Here is an 11,556-nt window from a genome sequence, read left to right as displayed (position 1 = left end):
CTCCGGTTAGTAGGTTAGTCCCAAAAATGATATAAAAGTGTAAAGTAAAGCCCATAAACATCCAAAACAGGTAATATAATAGCATGGAACAATCAAAAATTATAGATACGTTGGAGACGTATCACTTATCACAAAACTATCTGTTATCGATAATTTCAGTGCTTGTAGAGAATACCTTACTGAAAACCGCTTGTCATTTCCTTCTTCTCTTTCGACACTCTTACTTATCGAAAGGACTACGATTGATCCCCTATACTTGTGGGTCATCATCTGACGTTGGGCTCTCTGCAGTTTTAATGGGGCTTTGGCCAGTGGAGTGGGGGTAAAGTGTGGTACAGCTGGGCCTGTGTTTTCTCGGGCTGCTGATCTATCTAATTTATCAGGTATCACTGCCTTTTCCAAATACTTAGTTTGTACTCCTTCAGGATCTGCACTCACCCTGTTCCTTTTGGACATCTATTACGAAAGAAAAACATTTGACTGGAAAAGCATAGTATGATGACACATGGAATAGGTACAGAAAATGGATAGGCATGGCATATACTCATATATGATGGTTAAACTAAGTAGATGGTGGTGTAACATAGTAAAAGTAATGCAAGAGGTCATATGATAGATATGTGCGACCAATACAACCTTGCCAAGTTAGAGCAAGCACCTTGATGGGTGAATACAATAGGCCATCCTCCACCATGCCAAGTTTGTTAGCCAGTGGATTGTTCCGTAATATTCCTCTCGTACGCCCATTCGCATATTCATTTTGATCATGTTTAATACCTGACATGCATGAAAACATAAAAGTAAGTGAGATTATCTTTGTAATGCATAAGTGATTCTAATCCAGTATTGCCTCCCTTTAAACCCCTATGTGCTATCTCTACAATTCTTCTAAGAGATTGAAAGTGCAACTATCCCTAGGTGGTTTTGGTAATTCATAACAACATATAGCTCATTGAGCTAATGCTATTCCAAGACAAATATTTCAGGAAAGCTCAATGAATGGCATGGCATGGATGATGAAAGTGGATCCTTCAAAATATCAAGGACAAAGGATTGGCTCAAGCTCAAAAGCTCAAGACTCTTCATTTTACATTTTAGTGATCCAATATCACATTGAGTCTATAGGAAAAGCCAATACTATCAAGGAGGGATGAGGTGTTGCTTAATGAGCCTCTTGCTTCAAGTGCTTAGTGATATGCTTCAAATACCCTCAACTACTTTCCCACATCCACATTGACCTAAACCTAAAGTCAAAATCGGTCATACCGATTCTTTCTATCCGGCGCCACCGAGTTCAAATGTCATAGCCACTGCCACAAACCCTAGGCAAATCGGTCTCACTGATAGGGATCTCGGTCTCACCGAGATGGGATTGTAATCTCTCTGTTTCCCTTCGTAACGTTTCAGTCTAACTGAAGTGAGCGATTGGTCCCACCGAGATTGCAATGTAAACTCTCTGTTTCCCTTTCGTAACTTTTCGGTCTCACCGAAAGAGCGAATCGATCCCACCGAGTTTACCTGACCAACTCTCTGGTTAGCTAATTACCAAAATCGGTCTCACCGAGTTTGTGTAATCGGTCTCACCGAGATTACGTTATGCCCTAACCCTAACCATATCGGTCCTACCGAGTTGCATATCGATCCCACCGAAAATCCTAACGGTCACTAGGTTTACTGAATCGGTCCAACCGAGTTTGTTGATTCGGTCCCACCGAGTTTGGTAAATTGTGTGTAACGTTTAGATTTTGTGTGGAGGCTATATATATCCCTCCACCTCCTCTTCATTCATGGAGAGAGCCGTCAGAACATACCTACACTTCCAACTTACCAGTTCTGAGAGAGAACCACCTACTCATGTGTTGAGGCCAAGATATTCCATTCCTACCATATGAATCTTGATCTCTAGCCTTCCCCAAGTTGCTTTCCACTCAAATCTTCTTTCCACCAGATCCAAATCCTATGAGAGAGAGTTGAGTGTTGGGGAGACTATCATTTGAAGCACAAGAGCAAGGAGTTCATCATCAACGCACCATTTGTTACTTCTTGGAGAGTGGTGTCTCCTAGATTGGCTAGGTGTCACTTGGGAGCCTCCGACAAGATTGTGGAGTTGAACCAAAGAGATTGTAAGGGCAAGGAGATCGCCTACTTTGTGAAGATCTACCGCTAGTGAGGCAAGTCCTTCGTGGGCGACGGCCATGGTGGGATAAACAAGGTCGCTTCTTCGTGGACCCTTCTTGGGTGGAGACCTCCGTGGACTCGCGCATCCGTTACCCTTCGTGGGTTGAAGTCTCCATCAATGTGGATGTACGATAGCACCACCTATCGGAACCACGCCAAAAACATCTGTGTCTCCAATTGCGTTTGAATCCTTCAAACCCTTCCCTTTACTTTCTTGCAAGTTGCATGCTTTAATTTCCGCTGCCTATATACTCTTTGCATGCTTGCTTGAATTGTGTGATGATTGCTTGACTTGTCCAAAGATAGCTAAAATCTGCCAAAGTCTAAAATTGTGAAAAGGTTAAGTTTTTAATTGGTCAAGTAAGTCTAATCACCCCCACTCTAGACATACTTCAAGGTCCTACAGAGATGCAATGTGTGTTGTAATTTTGTGTGTGCATTAATAAAATGTGGCCTACTACTCAAAATATGAGAGCTCCAGAAGTAATAATACTTTGAAGATGACAGCTTCAACATACTAAGGAAGAACAACTCGAGCTGACCTGACATATTCAAAATATACTAAGGAAGAACAACTCAACCTGACCTGTCGACCGCAAATGTCTGTGCTACTCTTCCCAACAAGAAACACACTGTACTTATTAAAGAAGAATAGAAGATGATCATGTTAAAGAAGACCAAAAGAGCAAGCAGATTTAAGATATTACAAGTCTTTCTATATAATGTTTGTTGCCCACCCATGATGAACCAGAGCGCACAGAGAAATATCATTCCTTCCTTCCGGTCTCTCCATATGTGGCTCACATGCATATTGAAACTAAAGTAGGAACATTTAGCTGACCAATTAAACCTGTCTCGGTTTTACTAATATTAGCATCATATCATATTCGAATTTGTACAATTAAGCTTGTTTAACTTGATGGGTGGAGTAGTCCTATTACGATACAAATCATGTAGGCTGCTCGTGGTGATCATAAAAGGGGGAAACCATAAGCATGATGAGTATAGTGTTGACCGTGGTAGTGGCATGGTAGATCTGAAGCTCCAAATCACGCAAAGGGTACTTAGCAACTGATGTTTGCTTTAAAATAACAACTAAGATTTGTATTGGACAAGAAAGTACAGTCAACGAGTGACAATGAAAATCCCTGTTGTCTCTCTATATGTGGCACACATGCTTTTCGAAACGAATATAGGAACATTAGTTGACCAATTAAATGTTCTCTATTTTAGTAATATGAGCATCATATCAGATTCGTATTTCAACAACTAAGCTTTGGAATTATGAGTGGCATATTGTTCGCTTGATGGGTTGAGGTCCTGAGGAGCAGTGCTAGCACAACACGAAGCAACTAGGATGATGGTAGTGAATATAAAGGGGAAAAACCATAAGCTTTACGAGTATAGTGATCATGCCATGGGGGATCTGATGGTGCAAACCGGACAAAGGCTACTTTGCAACCAATGTTTGCTTTGAACTAGCACTATGATTTGGTATGGACAAGAAACGTACAGTAAACAAGCGACGATCTATTTTCCGAGTGATCAATAACTTAAGCAGGTATGAAAGAGTACCACCTCTCTTGCGATGTTGTTAGGGTGTTGCGGGTGCGATGATTGTCGACGGCGCGGAAGAAGACTTGGGATGGTAGACGGCGACATCGGGGGATACGTCATGTTGGCATGGACGAGGCGGTCGTAGGAGCGGCAACGACAAGGTGGACGATGGCGTCGATGAAGCGAGAGGACGCGATGAAAGGATCCTGCTCCGGCGCCGTGGATGAGAGACATCCATCTCTTGCAGTGGACGACGGGGTAGGGGTAGCGGCTCCGGCAAGGTGGAGGATGGGGTGGCGGACGGAGGAGGCTTGCCGGTGTGGGGAGGGTGTTGTGGCGCCGACAATGTATGAATGGGAAAATGGAGGGGGAGTGGATCTCAAACTTTGGGACGCGCTTGTCTGAAATGTGGGAAAGTTACAAACTTAGCCCTCATTTAAAATTTCGGACATCTCGTCGGTTGGGGATAGAACGGTAATCTCACATCTCCCCAATATTTACCTAGAGCGATTTCGGGGCGAGGAGAGAGTGTTTTGCTGCCCACGGGTGGCGCCCATGGTGTATGAACGAGGCTGACAGGTAGGGCGGTTGTGTCACGTCTGAGTGAAGTTACACACCTGCCCCTATTTGAAATATTTGCCTACATCGATTAGGCAGATGAGGTTTTGTTTTGCCGCCCACGTGTATGAATGGGGAAATGGAGGGAAAGGGAGAGGTCTTTTGGACGAGTTTGAATCAAATGTGTGTTTGTCGCCCATGTTTGGCGTCCACCGTGTCTGAATGGGGTGATAGGTAGTCGTCTCACGTCTGACTGAAATTACTAACCTACCCCTATTGATAGCAGGGGAAATCGGGCCAATAGTATGTAAATTGTCAAGGGTATAATTTCCATCTCGCAAACACTGGCTTCGGGCAGCCGATAAAAGAGAGTGAGTGTTTTGCCGCTTCCTTCAAAATTTGGGAAAATTAGCATTCACATTTACCCTGGGCCCTCGCAACTAAAATCAAATCCAATTTGTATTCGATTACGAATATCCATACATCATTCTACGTTTTCTTATTTATATCTTAAAACCACAACAAAGATTTATTCCACCTTTATATATGAAATATGATTTAAATGTCATGATCTTCGAATTCAGTAGGTTGGATACACTTTGAGTCAAACAGTTATTCATTTTGAATGGACGAACTTTTTTTAAGTCATGCAAATATTTTGTTACATTGTATGAGTATTTTTTTTAAATGGCATGCACACTTTTTGAATATCATAAACTTTTTTTTACGCTTGATTAACATTTTTAGTACACTTTTAGCATTTTTTAATATTATATAAAATACTTTAGAAATAAAATTATATTAAATAATAAATGTAAAAAATAAAACAAAAATGTGATGAAAAAAGGAAACACATGTATAACATCAGTGTGACGTCAGCAGGCGCGGTCACTGGGCTGGCCCAGCTGCGGGCCCGCGAAACGAACCGCTGCGGGCTGCACATAGCCGCGCCCCCAACCAAACACTATCGAGGCAGTTTGCAGGGAGGACGCCAATCAATCCCTGCGCGTTGCTTAAAAAAAAAAAGTCCCTGCGCAAATCTCTCTTCCGGGGCGAGCTCTCCCGAACAGCCTAGGGTTTGCCGCCGCCGGCGTCGTCAGGCGCGTCCTACCCCGGCGCCTGACCTGCTCCTTCGCCCCTAGTCCACGTCGACGCCGTACTCTTACAGTCCGTCGTCCTCCGCCCCTGGGAACTTGTCGACCTCCACGCCGTGATCCCGAGCCTGTGCTCCTCCGCCCTTGCACAGCGGTCTACGGAGCGCTCATCCCTCCCGTTCTCGACTAGATGTCTTTTACGTTTTTTTTTTCTGTTCATGTGATGAAACCATGTATAGATCTGAGATTATATGGAGGTGGGAATGCATGTGTGCATGATCTTATGTACTCCCTCCGTTCCTAAATATTTGTCTTTCTAGTGATTTCAAAAAGTGACTACATACGGAGCAAAATTAGTGAATCTACACTCTAAAATATTTCTATATACATCCGTATGTGGTAGTCATTTGAAATCTCTAAAAAGACAAATATTTAGGAACGGAGGGAGTATATGTGATGATTGATTATATGTAATTTTTTACCAATGATGTTATACTCTTAGCTGGTTGCATTTGCGCGGAAAGTTTAGTACCAATGGTGATGCTATTCTTTCATAAAATTACATTTCTGTTGATTCATATCACACTAAGCTGTTTATGCAAAGAAGAAATGGAAAACCACAATAGACCATTAGTTTTGATGTTTGCTGTTACATCTAAGCTTCTGCTGTGAATTTACTTGTAGGGCCGAGATGTCTGGTGAACGCAAACAATTGGAACTTCATACACGGCTTACTAAAACGGTGGTCGAAATAAATGGTGATTGCCCTGATCCAACTCCGGAAGATGAAAATAAAAGAAAATACTTCCCCATGATTGGTACAATTGTTGTGGCGGCACCAGATTTCTGCTTCGTGGTAGTGAAAAGTTCTTTAATAGAAAAACATGGAATTTACACAATTAATCGTGATGGAAAAAGTATTAACATTAAAGCCGAAGACTTTATTTTATCAATTGGAACTTTGGCTGGGTTCTATCTTTATCACAACCAGTTACCATATGATATCGAGAAGGTGGAAGCTGTTGAATTTGGTGAAGAAGTTGAATTGTTTGATGTAGTTTATCTTTGTGACTTAACATTTGGACTTACTAAGCTGTCCTTTGACCTCACAGATGGTCATGTCATGTAAGTTTCTTTTCTTAAAAAGTTTCATGTTGTTTTCTCCTAAAATGTTTTGTGGATCCTTTTGTGTTTCCAATTTATAAATGTATTTCTTGGTCCAGGGATACAGATGGAGTCAATTTTGTCCATAATTGTGCTCAAAGCTTGCACACTGGCCAAGGTGCACCTGTTTTTTCTGGAAAGGGTAAACTTGTTGGCCTATGTATTCTGAACATACAAGGCCCATCCATTGCTCTCACTGTGACCCAAATAAAACAGAATCTGATGAGGATATACAAAACTAAGGTATGTAATACGAATAACATTGTTTACACTTACCCTTATTTATTTCTAATACAAATATATTTCTCAATTTCACATTGTGGTTCTCTTTGTTTGCAGACACTCGAGAAGTTTTTTGAAGAAGTACGGGCATCAGCAGGAAATGCCAAGGCGCCAGCTTCAGCGATGGTATGATTCCCCTATCTCTCCCTCCTATTTGTTTCTGTTCGATTTTGACATCTCTCTCCTTCAATCGACCGAAGCTTGCTTTGTGACGCTTTGAGCTAGGGTTTAGGCTGCGAGTACACTCATGTAGCATGGTTTGTTATGGGGCTCTATCCCGAGCTCCTCTGTGGATCAGGTTTTATTAGGCATTGCTGCTGATTTCCATTTCTTTTGTATTCGGTGGTTGGAATTTTCGTGTCAGGATGTTGATTGATTGGACAGATGGAAGGTTAGGTTTTGACTTTTTTAGAGTTTGAGCATAAATAGAAAACACTTTTAACAAATCATTACATGGAGGAGATGGCTCGGTGCTTATCATCTTCAAATAGGCTATTAAGGGCTTATAGGAAAATGAAAGACTGCGTGAACTAGGTCCTGGAGATGTTTGTAGTTGTGTCATAGATAGACTATCATCAGGTACCATGTTCTGCATTGATGGAAATGCTAATTATGTCGTGTAGCTGCGTGTGAAAAATATATGCTATGTTTTCGGAGGAACTTGCAGTTAATTATCTGTTTGCATCTTGATTTTTGATTAGTCAGGAACCACACTTGTCCACCTTTGTTCCTTTGGTTATGTGGTTTACTCCCTCCGTCTCTATTTACTTGGCATGCAGATATTTGACCAACAAAACATAGGCTATAATGTCACAAAGATTATACCGTTAAATTCGTATTAATATGTAGTTTCCAGTGCTATACTTTTTATGACATAGATACTTAATATATAATGGGTTAAAGTTACGGTCAAAGTTTAGTCATGGAAAACGAGGGCGCCATGTAGTTAGGGATGGAGGGGGTAGCTCTTTTTACATTGGTGCATTGATTCTAGTACTGCTGCAGCTAGCTAGAGTGCATCGATTCTGGTACTCGTCACACAAAGAATCTCTGAAATTAGCTAATCGAACAACACCATCACAAGTAGATCAAAATTTTCATGTAGACCTAGCTAGATACAGCCCTCATAATAATTTGCAAAGAACCAAAGAATTGGCTAGTCCACACTCTAGCTAATTATGCAAGAACACAATCAGAAGTAGAAATTTCTCACTACTGAAATTGCGAAGGCTAAAGGAGCATTTGGTTCAAATCTTGTTAAGTGCTGCTTCCAAGGCTAAGGCAGGAGGTGCAGAAGAGACATATGTAGAAGGGAGAGTAAGGTGTAGTGCTACTACTTGTTGGCCAGCGTCCAGCTACAGTGGCATGATATCTATCCTGCTTCCCCCAAACATGCAGGGAGTCCATATTGTAGACTATTTTCTTGAGTGAGTGAGGAGGGAGCTCTGAAAATAATCTATTTTCTTGCATCTTACTGCGAGGCTACCCCTTCAAAAACTTCTCACTGTCCGTGTGCTAGGAGCCTATGACAGTGGTTTTGACTTTATTTTTGGTTGTCATAATAATAAGCACCCTTACCACATAACACTTCATATGCACTTGGGCTTGCTATTTCTTGCTTAGTTTCTGCCGCCATACCAATCACTATCTGGTGTCTGCTTTGGATCCAAAAAGAGATCAGATGAAATGAATAGCAAGAGGAAATCATGCTTACACTTCTCTTTGAAAATTGTAGGTACAGCCTGAAGAGTGAAGAGCAAAACGCCAAAAAGCAGGAGTTCTAGATGAGACAATGAATGGCGAGGGTGGCGCAGCTTAAATCAGTTATTCCTTAGCATGCTTGTCTACTCAGATATTTATGATACTGCATTCTATCGACAACCATCTATTTTATTATATATATATATTTTTTGTCTGTACCTAGTATTATTTCTTGCAACCATGATCAATGGCTTTGCTGGATGGGATTGAAAAAGAATGTGCTGGACCGATAATTCGACATGCATGGTATTGTTTTATCTAGAGGTAAATACACCACAAGTGCCTAAACTTGTTCGGCGCGTTCAGTTTAGTGCCTCAAGTTGCAAAATATGTAAAAGTGGTGCCATAACTTGTCCAAATGGTGTATATACGGTGCCTTCGCTCGTACGCCGCCGCGTGGGTGGCTTGAAAGCTGGCGTATGTCCCACATGTCAGTGGGTGTGAGCGTGGGCAGAGCTGGGTGTTGTGGTTATTTTGTATAAAACCACTTGGGATTTAATTAATTATCCCAAGAAGTCCCTCCAACAGCGAGAAGTGATTGTGTGTTATGTTTGCGCATAGGTACCTCGAAGGCTGTGGCCTTTCATTCTAACTCCCCGCCGCTTCGTTTCCTCATCTCTGCTTTCTCTTTCGCACGATTCGCGATCAATCCGAGGCTGCGATGGCGGAGGTCCTGTGGCACCGCAATCGACGTCGGAGGCGATGGACGACCCGCGTCGTCGTCTTACAGATGAAGCAACTCCTTCGTATGGTAACTCACACCCTCCCTGTTTTCATGCATGATGAGTATCTCTTCCTCGTCCATGACATCTGTAGGGTTTGCCGGAGTGAGAGCAATTTTCTGGCGTGCTTGATCTTCATCTTTCGTCCATGTCATGCGAGATATTGTGTATGTGGACTGTTGCGGAGTAGATATGGGCACATTGTTCCTGAGTTTTGCTAGGGTTTATTTGGGGGTTTTGGAAGTAGGCGCCTCTTCCTGTCAAAGTAGTTGGTTATGCTTGTGTGCGCAACAAATTATCCTATAATATTGCTCAGATGTGATCATTTGCCTTGTTCGTCATTTCTGCTCAAATCTGGAGATTGTTCGAACTGAAAAATTAGAAAGATTTGTAACTGAATTTTGGGTACAGATGAAGTTAACTGAATTTTGGTGACACCTGATTGTATAGTTAACTGAATTTTCATGACAGGTGATGTACTGAATGTGTGCGCTGCACTGAACTGATATATGTGCTGAGTGTGTGCAAGTGCAATGCATTAGAGATGTAGGACTGTGTGCAGTGTATGTAAAGTAGATAACTAAGTTGTTCTTCATAGTTAACTGATATTTTGTTGTATTGAATAGTACAGATCACCAAATATTGGTGCAACATAGTCATCTGAACATTTCTGCAATATAGTCATATAGATCACTGAATATTGCTGCAGATGATCTTCATGATTTCCTCTCCCTTTGATTTGCACTTATAGATCACATATAGTGTTAGTTCATGAATGAACTTCTGCTGCATTATAGTTCATGAATGAACTGCTGCTTTTGTTGGGGTTTCAAAGACAACATAGACCCTTTTATTTTGGGAATTAGGGGAATTAGCCATCAGAGGGATATACACTTCTAGGGGATTTTTGCGACATTTAATTAAAGGGCAGGGGTTCCTTGTAAAAAGACAGCACGCACAGCTCACAGTGCGCCCGCAGCCACTGACGCACTGTAGCCCGTCTTCAAGCTGTGGCCAGTGGAAAAGCATAGACGGGGACTCGCAGGTTATCATCTCGACACTATTTGATCTCGCGTCTTTTGTTTATTTGGGTATTACCGAATGAGCTGACGTCTCTTCACCTTCTTCATACATTAGCATGTCGACTTTTTGGGGGGAGAGTTCTGGATCGGGGTGCTCAAGCCTCAAGGGGGTCATGGAGTTCAATGTTTCCCGATTCGATGGTTTTTGGTAGCCAGTGTGTTCATTGCAGTGCTTGCAGACATGTATCGATGCAGGCACAACACTCATTTTTATGGCACTTGTGATTAATTAGGTCCCCAAACCTCCGGTAATGTGTCACTCATGAATAGCCATAGCCCATAATGCTGACACATGCAAACATGAAGTTTCTGCACCCGAGCTCATATGCACCCTCGTGAACAATAAGAAACAACTGAAATTTTTGAAGACAAACTTTGAGGAGTTCTAAACATGCGTGCTAAGAAACATTCCAAAAAATGCTACCGTAAAAAAAAATGCTACCGTAAACGGGAACATGAAGTGTCAATTTTGTTTTTTTACGGAAGCATTTTCGGAATGTTGTTTCTTCATGAAATTTAGCATGCATATTCAGAATTCGTCAAAGTTTGTCTCCAAAAAGTTTCAGACTTTCTTGTTTTTTTAACTTTTTTTGATTTTACTGTTTACGAGGGTGCATCTGAGCTCGGGTGCACAAGGGTACTTTCGGTATTAATCTGCATTGATTGCAAATAGGGTGCAAGATTCTCTCGCACAAACAAAGAAATGGTCCAAAAGAAAGGAAAACAGTTTTATTCTCCATTACACCACAAAATAAAATTGAACTTCTCCCCCTTCCAAATCATGGGACTGTTCATGTCCTCTGAGTCCAGGCACCAAATCGCCGCTCTCTCCAGATTGAATTATCGGTGGAGGAGCTTCTTCCTTAGAGAGAAGATACGGTTGGGGGAGTGGTAGGAAGCCTGACGTGAGCCACGTGAGGTTGGAGAGGAAAAGATCAGTAGTTGTTTTTAATCATTTTCCAAAGAAATTTACTTTAGGGCAGCTGTTGAGATGTAGAACTTTTTGGTGCCAAAAAGAAAATCACTTTTTGCTGCCCTAAATTTTACTCCAAGCACTTTTCTGTGCTGACTATTTTGTTTGTAGTATGGGACAACAATGTGTATCTGAGATACAATGGGATTGGCAGAAATGAACACATAACTAAACAAGGATTTAGC

General features: G+C 41.7%; 1 protein-coding gene across 1 annotated transcript; it reads left to right on the top strand.

Annotated features, from left to right (window-relative positions):
* Window positions 1-5,810: 5,810 nt before the first annotated feature.
* Window positions 5,811-7,209, top strand: LOC119292949. Its single transcript, XM_037571587.1, has 4 exons — window positions 5,811-6,512; window positions 6,611-6,794; window positions 6,891-6,959; window positions 7,198-7,209. The coding sequence occupies exons 1-4, from the start codon at window positions 6,079-6,081 to the stop codon at window positions 7,207-7,209; spliced, it is 699 nt and encodes a 232-aa protein (XP_037427484.1). The 5' UTR covers window positions 5,811-6,078.
* The last annotated feature ends 4,347 nt before the right edge of the window (window positions 7,210-11,556 follow it).

This window comes from Triticum dicoccoides, chromosome 4B, assembly GCF_002162155.2.
Source record: "Triticum dicoccoides isolate Atlit2015 ecotype Zavitan chromosome 4B, WEW_v2.0, whole genome shotgun sequence".
Lineage (NCBI taxonomy): Eukaryota > Viridiplantae > Streptophyta > Magnoliopsida > Poales > Poaceae > Triticum > Triticum dicoccoides.
Note: the sequence above shows the minus strand (reverse complement) of the source record. Positions and strands in the feature narration are given on the sequence as shown.

What these genes read in the sequence shown, in the direction of transcription:
- LOC119292949 (XM_037571587.1), top strand. Translation starts at nt 6,079, where the DNA reads ATGTCTGGTGAACGCAAACAATTGGAACTTCATACACGGCTTACTAAA. An exon ending in CTCACAGATGGTCATGTCAT is followed by an intron (nt 6,513 to 6,610) that starts GTAAGTTTCTTT and finishes TTCTTGGTCCAG; the next exon opens with GGATACAGATGGAGTCAATT. An exon ending in TGAGGATATACAAAACTAAG is followed by an intron (nt 6,795 to 6,890) that starts GTATGTAATACG and finishes CTTTGTTTGCAG; the next exon opens with ACACTCGAGAAGTTTTTTGA.